The 20026-nt window shown below is 35.1% G+C and overlaps 1 protein-coding gene across 5 annotated transcripts in view; it reads right to left on the bottom strand.

The window, feature by feature from the left end:
* ppfibp1b (PPFIA binding protein 1b) overlaps positions 1-19509 on the bottom strand; it is a 30124-nt gene extending 10615 nt beyond the window's left edge. For 2 of the 5 annotated variants that reach the window (XM_056261231.1, XM_056261233.1), the window contains exons 1-14: positions 19377-19509; positions 11990-12073; positions 11078-11283; positions 10319-10405; positions 9611-9724; positions 8096-8227; positions 6012-6104; positions 5745-5837; positions 4510-4627; positions 4106-4150; positions 2429-2490; positions 2269-2353; positions 1405-1544; positions 272-372 (exon numbers count right to left, since the gene is read on the bottom strand). In XM_056261231.1, coding sequence (XP_056117206.1) covers positions 272-372; positions 1405-1544; positions 2269-2353; positions 2429-2490; positions 4106-4150; positions 4510-4627; positions 5745-5837; positions 6012-6104; positions 8096-8227; positions 9611-9724; positions 10319-10405; positions 11078-11283; positions 11990-12053 — 1340 coding nt within the window. In that variant the 5' untranslated portion in view covers positions 12054-12073; positions 19377-19509. The remainder of the gene's footprint in view (positions 1-271; positions 373-1404; positions 1545-2268; positions 2354-2428; positions 2491-4105; positions 4151-4509; positions 4628-5744; positions 5838-6011; positions 6105-8095; positions 8228-9610; positions 9725-10318; positions 10406-11077; positions 11284-11989; positions 12074-19376) is intronic. The other 3 variants (XM_056261232.1, XM_056261234.1, XM_056261235.1) reach the window with 3 other exon arrangements.
* Between the last annotated feature and the right edge of the window lie 517 nt (positions 19510-20026).

Below are 20026 nucleotides of genomic sequence, written 5' to 3'. Positions count from 1 at the left end.
TCATGAACTCTGAAATAGATAATAGACAAAAGGCATTTCAAAGGACGGAAGGAGGATGCTATCATATAAACACAAGAAAGGAAAAGCTTCGGAGGTGCTTAGGTAGTATGCTGTAACATAGATGGGATGCTTTGGGATGTAAACCTACAGCCACAGCTATGATATGACCGAATGTTTGCTTGTCCAGAGTTTGTCAGATGATGAGCCTGCATGAAAAAAACAACCTCAGCAGACACAATGTGTGTTTTAATGTACTGATCTGAGATTGTACCTTGATGACTGCATGTGTTCCAGTACTGAATCGCTGTCTGCTTTGTCTGGGGATGATACTGTGAACGATGGCACTTGGAATGTACTGACAAATGTAGCCGCCTACATATGAAGACAATATGCAAAGGAAAATTCACAACAGTAAATTCTCTATAACAGTATTTTTTCAAAATGCAGACCCACGGAGGTCCACCTCAAACAACCTTTCAAGCATAACAATACAATATTTTACATAATATAATTAAATTCAATCATTTTTATTAAGCCTTTTTATTAAGGATTTTTTTTGTTTCGCATTTTGACTATTTTTATGACAAAGTACATTTTATCCTATTACATATTCTGATTCTGAGTCTCCATAGTGTTTGTCATTACTGTAATGCAGTAAAAACATTACTAATATTTTTTCTATTTTTACATCAGTACTACAGTATTACACCTTTCATAATATATAAATAATTTACTACTTAAATAATGCATATCTTTTTGTATTAAACAAGGGAGTGGTTATTGTTCAATAAAACTAATCAAATAATTTTCATTAATTGAAAAAAAGCTGAAATACAATAAAATATAAATATAAGATAAAACAATTAATGAAAGTTAGAACTGACTTAGCAACTAACTGAAATAAAAAAACTCAAAATATTAAAATAAAAGTTAATTCAATATTAATAAATACTATAATAGTATATAGATAACACTAAAATAACACTGATTACAGGAATGTCAAATTTCATTAACATCAGTTTTGGGAGTCCTTGGTTCAAAAAGTTTGAGAAATCCTACTGCATACATCTCATTCCAATGATCCATCACTTCTGAACAGTAATATTTGAAGACATAGTCACTCCATCTGATACTCTGATCGTCAGTGACAGTATGAGCCACAGGTTAACACGCTACATGTATTACAAGTGTTCAGTTGTGCTTTTAGCCTAAAAAAACACCATCAACACAACTTTGCTGAACTGTCAATCAGCCTGTGTTGCTCTAAATTAAGCACATTACAGGTTGCAGGAACTTGCAGTGCAGTGATTTCATATTAGGCACGGCGAAACAAAATATTATATGCAGATTAACCTCAAGGGAAATAATATATGAATTTTGTTGGTCTGAAGAAAACATTTGTACCTCATTTTGACCCCTCACAGCAACTTCCTCTGTGTAAGCGAGCAGAGATTTCTCTGTGTCCATGGAAACAGAGAGGGCGGTGGACATGGAGAGGGAGCTGTCGCTATTGCTCTCATCACTGTCTCCGTCTTTGACCTTATCTGATGAAAAAGACAGGAGAAGAGGGAGATCAGATCATTAGCTAGGGAACACGCCACTCAGCACCATAAGAGCAAATACAGCCTGTCACTTAACAACAGCATGTTATGGGATTTAACTAATTGGGTGAATCTCTAGAAAACATATCAAGGTCACATTCATAATACAGTATTATATAATAAAGTGTAATGTAATATAGTATAGCATAGTATAGTACTATATAATAATATAATATAATAAATATACTATATTATAATTCATATAATGTAGTATAATCTAGAAAACATGTCAAGGTCACATTCATAATACAGTATTAAATAATAAAGTATAATATAATGTCATATAATATAACAATTTTCATATAAAATGAGAATTTTCTCATATTATGTTTTTTTTCCCTGTAAAGGAAAGTCCCCAAATGTTGCTTTGTCAACTAACTGTACTAAATTTGTACTAAATTACTCGCACTAAAACTATAATAAAAATTAAAGCTAAATATAAATGTTTAAAAACAAAACCTAATAAAATAACAGAAGTACACAACAAAATTCCTAAACTTAAACTAAATTTAAAATTAAAATAAAAACTCAATATATAAAAATAAAAGCTAATTCAAACCATTAATAAATAGTATATAAATAATACTAAAATAACACAGAGTGATAAATGCACTTCATTCACATCCCTTTGGAATTGTTTTTATTACAAGTTAGTAAAATAAATCACCTTTTCTCCCCTGAGCTGACATGACCATCTCTTGCACTTTCTTGTAACGCATGAGTGACTGTCGCAACTCTTCAATCTTGCGATCCTACACAAAGCATCATTATCAGCATTAAATGTTAAGATTTTCAAAAGCAGAGTGAAACTTTTGACCCAAAACTACCTTCTCCTCATTTGCCGCCATCAACGACTCCATTGCTTTCTTCATCCTCTGTACTTCCATATCTGCAAAGCACAGGCTTAGTAAACTAAAGACCATTTCATAACACTAAAGGGCAAAGAAACATTAGGCCTCAGGCCTGACATTTGGCATCACATAAACTGTAGACAGACACATTGAGCTGAAATACAACAGTGACCTTCTGTGATAAATATGAGAAATGTACATAACAGAAGCGAGGAGGAGCTTGTTGGGATTAAACGTGAGAGTACACAGCCACAGATAAGGGTGGACGTCCAGCCTGTGAGGTCATGAGGAGTGTGAACAAGGGTTACGGTCAACTGCTGATAATGGAGGGAAGAGAGGAAGTGAGGTGAAGAAACTAGCTTTGGGGAACAGGAGGTGTTACAGTAGGAGGTGACAGGCAAGAAACAAACAGACAATCATGTAAATGTGACATGCCAGATGGCGACCACAATCTGACTCTTGTCAGGGCTACAACATAAGAAAGGATTGTTATTTATTACTCGTTTCCTGGATCTAAAACAACTTTTTTGCCACACCTGCCAATGACTGGAGAGACTTAAGAAAATTAACCGGCCATAAATATTTTTACCTATTTTTGGCAGTAATGACACCAAAATTTTAGATACAGTGAAAATTCACAATTCTCAGGTACAGAATTGTAATCAAAATGTAAAATAAAACTACACAGTCTTCACCGTATAAATTAAACTATAAATTAGATTAATGCTTATTAAAGTTAAAAAAGGTTATTCAGACATGAGCAGTGAGTGATTTTCTTTTTGTCTTTTGTTGTTTGATTAACGTTAACGACACAGACAGCAGCAGGATTATTAGGATGCTGTCACTTTAAGACCTGCACAGATCCTGTATACTGATACTGTACACATGCATTTTCTTTCCTAATTATTTACATTCACTTAAGACACAACCGACTATAGCCACGTTTCCATTACCCTTCAAATTGCGCAAATTGAAATTGCGAAATGAAAATACGCAAAAAAATGACATTTTAGTTGCATAACATCAGTCAATGGAAACGTCATTTCGCAATAGTTTTTTATCGATATTTAGAAGAAGAAAAATCGCAAAAGTTTTGCGCAAATCTGTAATGGAAACGTGCCTTATGATACATTGTGTGAATGTGTTCTTTCAAGCACAAGAAGTCGTGAAAAAGAGCTCAATTCATTATTTGTGCACTGTCAGAGACACGGATTTCTGGGGACATGCTTCAAATGTTGAGGCACAGAAAACTTCCCACAGTGTGCGAGTAACCAATTGAGTTCCCTTTCGCATCTTCTTGCACTTGAATATTTAAATTGGCAAGGATTAAACTTTTGTGGCGATGCAGTTCTGTTCTGAGTGTCGTTGTCGTTTGTTCATGTTCTTACAACATTGCATTGTTAGAATTCATAAAAATGCTTGGCGAGTGTTAATTTCAGGACCTTTCCTATACCAAATAACTGCTATTTTTAAATCCATTAACTTCCTGTAAGTCTGTAATTTGCACTTTGTGTCATAGAAAAGCAAGCTTCATGAATACCATGCCCAAACATGCAGGCACAGGAAGTAGAGGACTAAGAGGACACAAATAGTACAAAGATTAAAAAATGAAAAAGGGTGTATGTGTAGAAGGTAGACATGGAGTCCCCTTACGTTTCTCTTTGAGCCTCTTTTTTAATGTTTCCTCAGTATGGAAAACTGTTTAAGACAGAGTAATGATATTAAATGTATTCTGTTATTGGACCAATAAAGTGCTATGCATAACAAGTTACATAGAAAAATACATAAAAAACAGAACAATAAATAATGTCAAGCAATATAAAAAATAAAAATTCTAAACAAAAACAGAAAAAAACTAAAAAAAACTAAAAAAAAAATTAGCAAAAATAAATAAATAAAAGTAAAAAAAAAAAAAAGAATGTAATGACAACTGATTAAGTTGATCTAGTTTTTGTTTTAAATGAGTCAGTACAGCATCACAGATCTAGCATAATGATAAGACAAAACTGAAGGGCATGCTGGGACAGGCAACGCTGTGATTATGTTACATGACCCACCTCTCTCTGTGCCGTCTAGGCCTGCAGGCGTTGGGGATCTGGACCCCGTCTCATCCTGCAGCCTCCTCAGATCACCATCTCTCCCATCAAGCTGCCTTCTCAACGTAACCAGCTCCTCCTGAACATTAAAACACACAGACCTCACAACGCTGAATCCAAAGCCTGGACCACCAACAAAGTTAACAGGTTAAAAGCCCACTAACACCAAACCATGCAGTTACTAATTACTATAAGAGAGTTCAGTACACGGCACATGCAAAATAAAAGTTCTGTCTGATGTATACATTTTTTTTTTGGATCCGAGGCAGATAGATATAATAATATTTGTAATATAAACAAATATTATTATCATTATTAATATTAATACTGATATTTATAATAATAATAATAATAATATAATCATATTTTTCAGAATATATGACATAAAACCAGACAAAATTTCTGAAATTAAAACACTTTATACAAAATGTACTCTTTTACTCTTAAATTTTACTGTTAACATGTGTTAATTGGCCAAGCATGCAAGGTTATTTGATTATCTCGCGTCACAAAATAGCAAAGTGTTGACACAAATCAGTCTGCAACTAATCAGGATCACATTCAAGAACTTCATTCAAGAGTTCAAAGCATTGCCAAGGTGGGAGAGACGTTTATAATACACACACACACACACACAAAATTGAGTAGCACATTTATGCAAACCTCACACTGAGCTTTTTGAAGCGTGTGGCTTAACAGTATGCTACAGTAGGAAGCAGCGACAGAAATAGCTTCTCCTGCATTATAAAGCAGTCTGAAATTTAGCCCTCTCAGCTTAAACATCACGTAGAGCCTCACACTAAAGCATACTTGTGGTCAATTAAACATGCTGGGATCTTATACTGGTGCCACTGCTTGGAGAAGAGGGCAGATTTAAAGAGCAGCTTTCAAATCATGATGAGAACTTTGTCTGTACCCTTTAAATGGTGTATAATGGAGGGCTATGGAGCTACTATAGAGCTCTCAAGACGATTAAAAGTTTAATTCTGAATGTATTTGGACTCTAAAGAAACACTGCATGTCATTGTATTGTTAATAAAATATTAAGAATGGCCACTGTATATGAGTAAATGCTTACAATTAAAACTGAAGGCTTCAATAAAAGTGCCTGAAAGCAAAGTTACAGTGCAACAATAACTAAATGAAAGGTCTTTGGGTCACAACCACAAGCAGTAACCACCCTGAGGTATGCCGACCTTAAGTTCCTGGATTTTTTGTTCCTTCCTCTGTTTCTCATACTGCATCTGGCCCATTTTGAGTTTCAGGCTAGAGAGTTTAGCCATTAGCGACTAGTGGCAGAGAGGTTAGCCAAGGAGGAAAAGGAAAATAGACACTTAAAGATAACAAGAATAGTGACAGGTTATGCAAGAGAGGCAAGAGCAGTAGAGAAAACCCTACGCAAGCTTAAAAATGAAAACATCAAGTACTGTTTTAACTAGTAAGAAACTAGTGATGAAACTCACCTTAGTGGATTTCAATTTCTTTTCATACTGTAACCGTTCACTTTCCATCTCAGAAATGCGATATCTCAGTTCATTAATCTCCAAAATCAAACCCTAAAAAGAAAGTATTTAAAATGCAAACAATCTTCATTATTAATAATGTGAAATTAACTATTAAATGAATAAATAATAGGTTTAAGTTAAACTCTATTGACTGCATATGTATGCTGTTGATTACCATCAAAATAAAATAACTATTTATTTACACAATTTCACAGTTTCAATAATGGAGGGAAGCTAATGCATGGAACCTAATAATAATAATAATAATAGTATTAATAACGCCCTTCTTAATGCATACAGGTTTATCAAAGCCATATTCACATTCATGAAGCTTCAAAGATGAGCCTTCTCTCATGTTTGAAATGGTTTGTTAAGCAAACAGACTAGGCATTCAATCTTTAGAAATGCTTTACGAGCAAAAAACAAGAATCTAGTGACAAGCTTCCATGGCTGAATGACAAAACATTCAACACTCAGGCCTTTTCAAGCTCTTTGTCAGGATGTCTAGCATTCAGCCATGGATTTATGATTCAATAAACAACAGAACAGCCTCCAGTTGTAAACACTCAGTGAATGCTCCAAACTAAAAAAAAAGAAAAAAAAAAAAAGAAGATACATCCACCTTATACAGAAGATACATCCGGAAAACTCAGAATACATTTAATATATTTAATATAATTCAATAGAAAACAGTCATTTTTAATTGTAATACTATTTCATTTTTTACCGTAATTTATCATCAAATAAATGCAGCCTGGTTGAGCATAGGACACTTTCAAAAACATTTGAGTAAACAATAGTATACATTCAGTAATTCAGACTACAGCAATTCTGGTAATTCTCCAAAATCTAGAAAGACATATCATAGATCCAGTCTTAACAGAATAAAAAAGGACATTTTGGCAAACAAACTGGAGTCTAGCTGAGACAGTAAATTATGTGGCAGCAAAATAACACAGGAAAGGGCAGAAATAATTTATATCTTTGAAAAATGTGTTTATCCTAGACCGAACACGCTTGCCAATTTAGTGCACAAAAATAAATCATTTATATCTCTGTTCAAGAATATTCTAGGAATAATGCATAACACAATCACAAAAAATTGGACTGAAGGGGAAAGCATGTCAACAAGGAGACAAAACTGGTCTTAAACACACACAGGTACAGAGACTGGCTGATCTCGATGTCTGTGCTTCATGCTAAACCTTCAAAACCTCTTGTTTTTCTCCATTGTTGTATGTTGTCCGACTCAAACATTCTTGTGAATTTTGATAACAGCCCTTCCTAAAGTCCGTCAAGTAGCTAGACTTTTAATAAAACAAAAAGTATGGTTGAGTTTCCAGCTTATTTGGACCAAGAAACGCCCACTTTGACGAAGTCTATTTGTGAATGACATGTAAAGCAGCCAGCTATAGTTCGTTGGGTTTTTTTATGCCGTTTAGGGGCAGGTTTATCTGAAACCACCAATGTGGAAAACCATTCCAATGGATCCCAACACCCCTCTTGCTGAGGACCATTCCCACTCCCATACATCCACAGTGGGACCTAGTCCTTCGTGGTAATGACTACTTTCTAGAGAGAAAAGTGGCCGCCCAAAACAATTTTGGAGAGGAAATGGTATCTGGTAAAGGGTGTTTTTGCATTTGCCATTTTGCCCAGACAGCAAACAAAACAGAGAACAGTTAAAAGCCCAACATTCCAGTGTACTGGAACAGACCTCTGTCCCGGAACATGACGTGATTGGTAGATGTCCGAGCACTAACAGAGTGCATTGTTGAATGCAAGTCTTTCTGCTACAGGCTTGTACAGAAACAAAAGGTTGGCTATACTGCTAAATCACGATTCTAAACAAACATTCATGTCATCTTTCCAGCAAACTGAAATATGTTAAAGCGGTCAAAACAAAAGGGCTCTGTGCACCAACGGCGGAATGACTAATTAACCAATGACTAGAATTACAATTAAAGCACAGCCACTGACATTTTCAAACAAAGACATCATTACACAATTATTTCTCTCATGCATGCATGCGTGTTTCTTACCTCACTATCTCCGAATCGATCATCAAAATCAAGTCTATGTTTCTCCATGGCAGTTAACTTCAGTTTCAAGTTGGAAACCTCAGCCATCAGCTCCAGCTTCTGAGTCTCAAGGGCTGATCGGCATAAGAGTTCCTAGGAAAAAGAGTTTAAAAATGAACATACTGCAGCATGAGACGTAGAAAATTATTTTTATGGGCTTTTTGCTTGTAACTGAACAGTAAAGAAGTAAATGAAAACTATATGCTGAAAATAAGCTTCACCATAGGGCTGGGCAATATGGCCAAACAATTATCATAATAAATTTTTTCATATCAGTCGATATCGATAATTATCACGATAAATGTTGTATCTTTATTTTTAAGGCGTTTAGTTTAAAGGCAGATTTTTGCTCCTAAATATAAACCAGAAACTTAATTGTGATTTTAAACTACTCTTTATTGTCATAACATGACAAACATTTCACGTGTTGTCAATTTTTAACTAAATAAATATCTTAATAGAAAAATGTATGTGCTAATGCATGCTATTGTTTTAAGTCATGAAACAGGTTTGTGCTGTCTGACTTTGGCATGTATCTTCAGCAAAGTTTGCAGTGCAGGCTGCAATATTAATAATATTACATGTTGGTCTCTTAGAAATGCACATATGACAGTAGCTTGAGTTAACAGTAGTAGTAGCATGAGATAGGATGCGGATGTAAATGTATGTTCATTAACAAAAACAGTAACAACCTCATTTTTATATGGTAAAATTAAAATATTCTGACTGTTTGAGTTTTATTAAAATTAACCATTGGTCTTCCAAAGTAGCATACATTTAGATCATGATAACCACAGTTAAAACCACGCTTATTGCACCTCACTACCAAGGTAAAATATAACTATATGGTTTCTATGGTATTTGTATGAAAAACAGTAGCCTAAATACATTCAGTATAAATGCACAAATGCTATAGCTTAATCACAAAAAATACTATAATTTTATTATATTCTTCATTTAATACATGTCTACATTAATAATATAATAAAACTTGATATGAATATCCCGCATTTCTGCCACAATACCATGGTGCAATCCATGGTAAATGATGCTGATTTGCAGATTAAAAAGCCTTCTGACTTCTGACAGGAAAAACACTGTGCACAACGATGCACAGTGTTTCTCCTGTTTTTCAGCACTGTTTAATCTGGCTTTAAACTAGTTGAAATCACAGACATTTGTGTTCTTCGCTGAATTCAAGCACTTCTCCCTGCATCTCACAGTACTGTTCAGTGGTCGCGTAACCGAGACCAATCAGCAAGTAAACACATCTGCTATAGTAAGCTCCCGCTGCACTGCCATTAGAACTTTGAGCTGAGCGGATAAATTGTCCGTGTATCTTTTTATCGAGGAAATTTATATTGCGATAATTATTGTTATGGTTTTATCGTCCAGCCCTACTTCACCATGCAAAATGCACATGTAACAAACCACCAGACCATGTCACCAATAAAGAAGGAATATCTTTAAACCTACCTGTTGTAACATTTCTTCAGTGGCATTTAGTTTCTCACGGTGTTCATCAAGGCACAGGTCTAGGTCCCTTATTTTTTCTCCCTGTGCCTCCACTTGATCAGTCAAAACACTCACCTTCAAAGAATGACCAGCATTTAACTTAGGCCTTATCTGTCTGCTTATCTCCACAATCGTTCAGAATTTGGGATCAATAAGAGTATATTTTATTAAGAAATTAATAATTGTATTCAACAAGGGCATTAAATTGATCAAAAGTGACAGTAGACATGCATAATGTTACAAAAGATGTCTATTTCAAATAAATGCTTTTGAACTTTCTAGTCATCCAAGAATCCTGAAAAAAAATGTTTTCCTCAACATAATATTATATATATATATATATATATATATATATATTAATATTATAACAACTGTTTTTAACAAATAATAATAAGAAGAAGAAATGCTTTTTGGGCACAAAATCACCATATTAGAATTAGAAGATTGGAGTAATGGCTGCTGAAAAAGCAGCTTTGCCTTTCATGGCAATAAATAACATTTTAAAATATATTAAAATTTAAAACACTTATTTAAAACTGTAATAATACTTTACAATATGAATGTATTTTTGATCAAATAAATACAGTCTTGGTGAGCCTTTCAAAAACATATTTAAAAATCGTATCGACCCCAAACTTTTAAATGTGCTGTATGTCAATATAAAGTTACCTGAAGCACAAGGGATTCTTTATCACTTTCAAGACGATTAAGTCTGTCCTGGTAAACATCACCGGTGATTGAAATGTGTCCATTTGACTGTCAGAAAAAAAAAAAATAGAAAAAGATTATATTATAAAAGACTTTTAGAATCCAACATGAGATGTCTTGAAACAATCGGAGTTAACTTTAAGTTGCTTTTCAAAGTCAGTGATACTAAGAAAAACAGGGTCACTTGATATTCAAGGTTTTCATGCACCATTTATTGTGCCAACAAAATGTTAACATTGGGTGAACGAAATTAATACTCCATGTAAACTGACTAAATATGGTATTATGTTGACTTTCACTTGGCAGTAGTTCAATCTGTCTCAAGACACACAATAATGTTTATTTGAATTGCCATATCTTATACCTTAAGGCAATGACAAAACTTAACTGCAGAGTCCCAATTATGAATAGAACTACTGCACATGATACTATAATAGCTCAATTAATAAGTTCCAACACTAGTATTACGTCAGAATGAAAATGGTCAGCCTAGACATAGCAATACCAGCATGAAACAGAAAATACTTCCAATAGGCACAAACCAACACATAGCGTATTTGACTATCATTGAAAATAGACTACAGGCTTTTTGACTACTATAAATATAGGAAGTATAAATAACCATGCGCTTCCCTACAACATGGCAACACATAGTATGTTAGCTCATGTTCGCACAGTAGACACGGTGAATTCCAGAGTTCTGGAATGTGGCGTACGCACCAGGTGACCATGCAGCCACTCCAACAGACTGTCTGCGGTAGAGTCTGGGATCTGACAACGCAAGCCCTCTCTCTCCTCAGTGTCCATGAGCTCCAGAACACCCCTCAGGTCCTCCAGTAAGTTCAGGGCTCGCAAGCTGCCCATGAAGGGCGATGTTGGGGACTGACAATCAAAGATGCCATTGGAGTAGTCCAGAGCCTTGGAGCCTGAATGGCAACGACAAAACAATAAATAAAGTGGTGAATGGAGATTTTAATTTTAATGTATGTCAGAGTGAACTTTTAGAGGGTTTCTACTAAAACACAAACATAGCCATATCACAAACATTGATACCATGGAGTTGATCACATTTTATTCAGACAATATTATGTGCAAGCAAATTGGTGGAGCTACACAATATACATTAAATGCTCAGGAGAGTCAGGCAATACATTTAGCACAATGAGAAATCACTATATAAGACACAATTATTATGTACTGCGGGGTAAAAGATAGCATGACCTTATAATAAAACATGCTGCGGGTGAATAACCACTCAAGTCTTGAAATCAGAACCGGGTCAGAGTAAATGCTTTAATTGCTGAAACCTCAGGAAATCATGTGATTAGACAGGAGACTCCAACTTGGAATGTCATCCTTATAATAAACCAGTGATGAATTACTTCATATGCCATGCCAAATTTGGTCAGCCCACTAATATCAGTTTAATCTTACTCTGTAAAGGTTTCATGAAATGAGTCTGAGATTCTCTTTGTACCCCTGCAGAATATTTCCATTCTGGAAAGAATGAACATATTCACCAATGTGAAGTGAATTATTTTGTCAGATTTAAATGTGGAGGGACAGTTGCATTTGGAATAGATGTTTCATTTCAAATTTTGTATGTTTAATACAAATATTTAAAAGCTTTACCTGCTATGATACCATCCATTTGCTCCAAGGCGGCTGCCAACATGTCACTGGCATCAGACATCATCTTGTTCAACACTGTTAATCCTGCATAAAGGGAAAATAGCAAAACTAATTTTACAGTTGACACTCGACAGCATAAAATGCATTTAAGTCATCTCTAAATGCATTAATAGAAACCTTCTGACGGCTTAGGCACTGAATAAGAAAGAAAGCGATGCGAATGTGCTGCTGGTTTGAGATATGAGTAATGTTTTTAAACTCTCAGAAAAGTATTACACGGACACAAAAAATTTCAGTTGTTGGTGAATTTAACCGAATCTAGAGCCAGATAGGATGAACAGAATAACATTCTGTATACAGAGGCCGAATATACAGATAAATGTGAACTAGTGTTGTTTTAGTATTATTTATACTATAGTATTTATTAATATTTAAAAAAAAAAAATAGTTTTAGTAATTTTAGTATAAGTTTTAGCCTCGTTATTGTCTTTTATTTCTATTTAGCTTTAATTTTGGTTTTAGTAATTATAATACTATTTAGGTTTATTATTATTTTTAACAGTTCTATTTAGCTTTTATTTTATTTTTAGTTTAGTTTGTTTTAGTCATTTAGTACTTCAACTTATTTTAATTTAGTTAGTTGCCAAAGCAACATTTCTAAAAAAAAAAAAAAATAATATTATTTTTTTATTTTTGTATACTACTCTATTTATATTTATGATTTGCAATAGCTTTAACACTGATATGAGCACAGAAACTATTTTGCATGAGGTTTTAATGGTTGACTAACAAAAATATCAATGTCAAATAACACGAGCGCTAATCGAAATGACTATATTTCTCAACCTTCCCAATGATGTTTGTAACTAAATGCTTATTTATCTGAAACGGGTCTCCCTATGGTGGTTCCAGAGAGAAAAAACACATCCTTTGGGTGAAAGGTTGGCTGGTTCTCAGCTCTCTGCTGTTCCCTGGGTAACGCAGTCGAGCTCCAACCATTAGCCACAGATTTTAAAGAATAACTGAGCCATTTATTTCAATTATTGGCACAGTGCTTGTGCTGCTGCAGGGGACACTGGGTACTTTGTTGGGGGACGGGGACACATTGTTAGGCCCTTTTGGCTCATGGCCCGAGAATACAGCGGCGGCATTCTCTCTCAGTTTTAATCCTCAAAACAAGGAGGTGAAGAGACACCCTGTCATGTTTTGATATCCCATCCACCAGTGTTGTTAAAGCTCTCTGCCGTAATGCACAAACATAACAGGCCAAAGGTTAATATTATATATACAGATCAAAAAGTATGCAAAGTGTGCTATAAAGGCCCGTTCAAACCAAAAACGATAACTATAAAGATAACTAAATTTGTGTCTAGTGTGAATTGTCACGCTGCAGGTTTGTCGTCTGCCGTTTGAGCTCTTTAAAGTAGGAGGGATTCTGATTGGATGTTTTTATCATTCATCAGTTGGGAAAAAAATCTGAAAGTGATTCCAACGATATCATTTTTCTGTGTCTTTATCGTTATAGTCGTGCTGTGGACTCTGCTATTCTTTTATATTTAGAATGATTTTTAAAACTATATCTTTATCATTAAACACTGATTTTATCTTAAAAATCTGTATCCTGTCGCTATGGTTACAGACATTACACAAGGCCACTGCAAGTTAGAAAAGGGGACTGAGGTAACCCATCCGCCGATATGTACAGCCGGATTTGAGAGCCTCAGTTGTTAGTAAATAAGCTCTTCAATCCCAAACACACTGACTGTGTGAACATAGCCATTCTGTCAAAAGAAAAGTGGATCAAACAAAGTCAAAGTTCAAGGAACTCCAAGGAATCAAGGAGTAAACTAATGTGCCATGAAAAAAGTTTAGTTGTTAAAATAATTGTCTGATTAAAGACTATAGTCTAAACTATTATGGAGTTTCAATCGGTTAACTTAACCGTTTATGTAAATAACAAATCAAAAACTTGTGTGGAGACTCATGTTATGTCTAGAAAGGCTGTGCTATCCCAACCACATGTTCACACAGCGAGATTTGGTGCAATTTTTCCAGCACGTTTCTAAACAATTCTATCTACATTAATGTAATTATTTAGTGTTATTTTAGTGTCGTCGGGATACTATTATAGTTTGTATTAATATTTTGAATGAGTGTTTTTTTATATATATTTTCCCTTTTCATTTTAATCATTTTGGGTTTTATTTTTTACTTTTTGTATTCATATTTTGAATTAGTTTTTCTAATATTTTGAATTTGTTTTTTTACATTTTCCCTTTTCATTTGAATTTGAAAGTTTTAGTAATTTTGTGTTTTTAAAAATCTATATATAGATTTTTTGTTGTTGTTGTTATTTTAGTACATCAAGTTAAACTAAATCAAAATGAGAAATGTTGCCACAGCAACTAGCTGAAATAAAATACTTTTTTTATACACATTTTATTTCATTTCAGTTCAAGTTTATTTCAAAATTCAGGCCATCCTTAAAAATATTTTGGTTTGCAGTAACAGCAAAAAAAAAAAAAAAATAGGGTCGGTAGGTAGGTCTATATATTTTTTTTTCAAGATTCAATGTAAAAAAAAAAGGATAATTTTGGTCATGGTGATTAGGTCGGTATGAATTTAAACAAATTTGCATATCGTGACGTCACTGACTGGGTCTTCAACCCCCATGCCTTCGGGCGCACCATTGCGAACCTCTGATACAGGTTATAGACCACAAACAATTTGAAATCTTTGTAAAAAAAAAAACATATTTATTGCATTAATTCCAGCTGCATTCATTTGGAAAAAAATAGGCAGAATCAAAAGAAAAAAGGGAGCCACTAGATTTCAATGAAAGTGGATTTTCAGAGGGAAACAAATAAATTAAAATGACTAATCTCACCAGCGCCGCGCCGACCAATAAAACAGCGCGTTTGGCACCATTCGTTTACATTTGACCCATACTGTTACAAGCCCCCTTTCTGGTCTAGGGGCAGGGAAGGAGGGTAACAAAAAGTTGCAGGGAGAGAGTGAGAGATTTGACCCATAAACATCTGCTATTATTAACGGAAATCAGTGTGGTCAAATAGCTAGGCGCATTGTAGGAAACTATAGGCCGATTAAGTAGTCCTGACATATTATGGAATGGTCGATTTTCTTTTGTGCAATTTAGTACATTTCGGTATGGGATGTGCTGTTTTATTGGTCAGCGCGGCGCTGGTGAGATTAATTCGCGCCGCTCTGACCATTGGCTGGCGCAAGCAAACACTTCTCCCTGCGCTGTCGAGTCTGTCGCGCTCGCGCGTCTCGGTCCATTGAGCCACGCAGATTACAAGTCAGCGCAGCGCGAACTCTGTAACACACCGCGCCGTTTCGTCCCCCTTTCGGTGTGTTTGGCTTCCCACACTTATGTGTGTTTGTTTGTCAGAGCCTGCAGTTGCTGTGTGACGCGCGTTCGCGGTGGGCATGTCATGACGAGCTGGACGCGCTCAGAGAAAAGGCCGTTAACATCGATTCCCTATTTGACCATTAAGAATTTCGAATAATGAGCGACTAAATGTAGGCTCATACAGACGTATTTCACAAGCAGCCGCGCCGCAGCCATCATCACCGAGCGCGAACCATTGACAGTGAATGAAACGAAGCGAACGCACAGGCCATAGTGTGACATGCGTAAACCAATGGTGTAAACATAATCATAATAGATGACGCCACGGGTTTTTATTTAAAAGAAAGAACGTAGCCTACGCAATTTATATTCACAATACTTACTATAATAAATGTATATTATTTTATTGCATTTGTATTAGTTGTTTGAAGAGTAAAAAAAAAAATCGGTCGGTCTTAATGCAAGTTTACAACCGGCAAGTCGGTCGGACTAAAAGGGGAAAAAAATAAATAATTGGGTCGGTCCTAATTTGACAGGGTCGGTCGGGTTACGGCAAACAAGAATATTTTTAAGCATGGCCTCAGGCAACAACTTTTTCTTATGGTTTTCGTTTTAGTTTCAGTTAATTATAATAATTCTGCTAGAGCAGCACAGGTTGCTTTGCATTGCAGATTTTTGCGTGACTGGAATTTCCTCTCATGGCGGGAACACGGTTGCTTCCAGCCTGCAAAAAGCGATAACATGCTCTTTATGAACCTTATTTCCTCTCAGAATCGTATGAAGTCAAACAGAAATATTATAGGTTCAGATCTAAGACTATTTATGCATGTGCAAAACACTAGTTTAAAACCACAGACAAAGGACGATCTTGAAGTATGTGTTTCAACAATGCTTGGAACAAATCTTAAGAGAAATCATGCCAATAATGACATTAAGTGGGACGAAACTATAATGAAACATGTCCTTTGTTTGAAAACATTTTCCTAGACTCACAGAACACAAGTATGTAGGAGCAATGGTCAAAAGGAAGCAGTCAACTCTGTTTTTGGAAAGTAAATATTAGTATTTTTATGTTTTTCTTGAAATGGGCTCAAGATGGCATAGAATAAAAAGTTATGAATATGAGCATGAGAGTGAGAAGAATAAGGGGGAAAAAAATCTAATGGCCTTTCAAATCCATCAGTCGGGCACCTAAGGGGCATTGTGTGTATGAACTTTATCCACGCCACACACTCTGTTTGAGCCGCATTAGCTACTATCCCTCTCTGAACCGCTCTGACTGACTGACAGAAAAACCTCTGCTGGCACATGCTGGAGAAAAACAGCAGCCTTCGGGTCATTCATCTCAACAGAAATAAAAGCATTCATGGCAGGCGAGCCGTGTAAGCCAGCAAACTTGCCTCAAGTCAAGCTAAAGCAAGCATAGAAGCATGCTGGAGAGTCATGGGAAAGACATTTTTAATGGACCCATAAGCACATGCTCATCTGATAAATAAATACGCATGCCAAGCTTTCTAGTAAATGCTGATATAATATCTGGATCAAGAAAATTCTTACAAATTCTATACTATTTCTGCTAAATTAATTTAGAAACCCTACAAACAAACAAAAATCAATCAAAAGTTCATTTAAACATCACAGCATTATGTACAGCAATGTATACCATTAAAAATGTATTCATTTAGCGATTTGGTAAAGATTACATTTAACGTTCAGAGTTATTTAACTATTGTTTTTAGAGATTAATTTTAGTGTTAGATGATAGAAGGTAATCTAAATGTAAAAATAGGTGAAATTAGGATGCACAATTAAATATTCAATATCAGGCCATAATAAAAATAAAATAAAATAAAAATCTCCAACATTGGCAGAAAATAGATATGTTAATGATAAACGTTAAATCATTGCTGCATTTGAGCCAAGCTGAGAGTTATAAAAGATTTTTGGGTCCCGTGCAAGAACTAGAACAACACAGATGTGCACAAGGCTTCAGTCCAGCCCCTGCATGTGGGAGGAGGACAGCCCCTGGTTACAACAGGCTCCTTTTCTTAGATATATCAGAAATAGAAACAGAATGGAACATTAATTTTTTTTAAATCCACTTTTACATATTTGTGGCTATATTGGGGCGTCACTAAGCAGAGTTTTATACATAAGCTGCCAATGAAACACCACCGCTGACTGGGCTCACACACTCAACACATCTAAAGGGACACCCATCTGACACTGATACGAAAGCCAAGCCAAGGCGTTGTCGTAGAATATGATGCACCATACTTCACATAACCGCATGGAACAGAGAAGGGATGTCTGTCTGTAGTCAAGGCGTTCCATATGCTATCTATAGGTAACAGTAAAAATATAAAAAGAATCTCTGCTTAGATAAATGCACAGATGTGTCTGCAAAATGCAAATATCAAAGCCTCACATACACTCGCGATTTAGCCCTTCAAGATGGTAACAGAATTTAGTTGCACAACAAAAAAAGATGGTCTGATGAAAGCTGCAGGCTTACTTTGGGCTGCAAGCACAAGAATCTAACTACAAAGAACATCACCTGCAAATGATGCGCTTTGAAGTATTTCAATGGAGACATTTACTGTAAACATCACACCAATTTGACAGATGGATTCAGAAACAGAAAATGACATTATCAGAGCAATTAGCCTACAAGGACAAGGTTTAAAGTTAGTCACTGCAGTGACAATTTATCCACATTCGTAAAAATAAAGTTCCAAAAGGTTTTTTTTTTTTTTTGCAGTGATGCCATAAGAATTGTGGGTTCCCCAAAGAACCTTACAGTCAACAGTTCTTAAATTCTTCATTTTTCATAGTTTTAAAAATGTGCAATAATCTAAAGAACCCTTTTCCACTATAAAGAACCTTTTGTGGAATGAAAAGGTTCCATAGATGTTAAAAGTTCTCCATGGTACCAGAGTGCAGGTCAATTTATTCCTGAAGGTCAATTTCAATAGCTACAAAAAAAACTCCTTTATTGAAAGGATACAGCTAAATTTCACACACACAAAAAAAAACATTTGTGACAACATGCCCCAGTTGCAGAACATGTCACAATATATGGGTTAGTTATCGCAATTGAACTGGTCATTAAACAGTCTATTATAGGCTTTCTAGTAAATTTCAAACATAGAACAAACCACAAAAATCACAAAAATTAATGTGAAAAAATTTAAATTCTAAACACCGTTTTGGTCAAAAAAATTATTAATTGAAGAGAATGCAGTTAAACCTTTTAATTAAAATAGATCATCTTATACAGTTCACCTCTAACACAGCAGATAACTACTACACAAGTAAAAATTACACAACACACGTTTGTTATTGACTTGAATCAAAACCATCTAGGTACTGATAAATATCCCCTTTAACTTTCCCCCTTCACAAAAGTTCATTTTAATAGAGGAATATATGTTTCTGTAGACTGCATAGCTAAAAAGTGACACGTTCTGTAAGTTTTTTTCAGTCCAGATCACAGGTGAGGATGAAGTAAAGGAAACTCGTGTAACAGCAGCTCTTGTTCTTCTGTGGCTACGTGGAATGTGTGAATCACTTCTTCACAAACACAACTGTGCCTCCGCTAACGTTACCTACAGTTCTGCTCTTCAAAACATACCTTATGTTTCTTACTATTTCTTAAATAGTTTCAAATATACCTTGTGGTTTGTGTTAAGTATTGTACAATACCTCTAAACATCACTTTAGCGATCCAGTTTTCTGAAATTAACCTCATGCACATACATGCTGTTTGTAATCAATCCCTTAGGCTATGGAAATATTACTACTTGTGAAGACATGATAATATAATAGCATAACTACGCACAAAACTAACTTTTGAAAATGTCTGTCATGTACTTTTAACAACGACAAAAAAAGAGATTTTGACACAATTACAAGCAAGTTTGCTACTCAAGCAAGTTTAGAAAAGCCAAGTAAATTCACAGAGAACAAATATTTGTAAGTTATTCTGGCAAAAAGTATGTTGAGATTGCTTACCAAATTTTGGACTGCCGTCTAAAGTATGAAAATGTAATCTTTTCCTTGTTTTTTTGTAATGTCTTTACGAGATTTGCTCTTTCCGTAGTTGGTGTTCCCACCTCGCCAGCGCCATGTCGACAATGGAAGTGGGAATGTGGGACGTCATAGGCAGGGAACATCCTACTACGGCGAAGGCTTGCTTAATATTCATAAGCCATGTCTTCACCATTGGATGGTCACCGAGCAACCTAATTAATATTCATTATACAGTTTTTTAATATTCATTATATAGTTTTTCGCCATAAGGCGGCTATCATATTGCGTCACCGCTATCTAATTAATATTCAAAATAAGCCTTCGCCATAGTAGCATTAGTAACGTAACATATGTTTGCGTTGGCAATACTTGTGAGGCTATTGTGAAAATGTCAACACAAATATGGTGAAACATGCCAATAAACAACTTTTGGAGTGGTCCTCATAAATCAACTGCTGAGGGTTAGGGCTTATGGGTTTACCTCTGCATATTTTTTTTTTTTTTTTTGTCTCACTAATATAATGTAATCAACATGTCTGAGTGTCACAGCAAAGTAGAGAATAAAGAATATATTTCTGTTCAGATCTCTTTATAGGCCTGGCATTTAGTCTCAGTCTACTACTGTCTTATTA

This window comes from Rhinichthys klamathensis, unplaced genomic scaffold (genome assembly GCF_029890125.1).
Source record: "Rhinichthys klamathensis goyatoka isolate OS25496 unplaced genomic scaffold, OSU_Roscu_1.1 h1tg000181l_1, whole genome shotgun sequence".
NCBI lineage: Eukaryota > Metazoa > Chordata > Actinopteri > Cypriniformes > Leuciscidae > Rhinichthys > Rhinichthys klamathensis.
The sequence above is the reverse complement of the archived record's forward strand: the minus strand, read 5'-3'. Positions and strand labels throughout refer to the sequence as shown.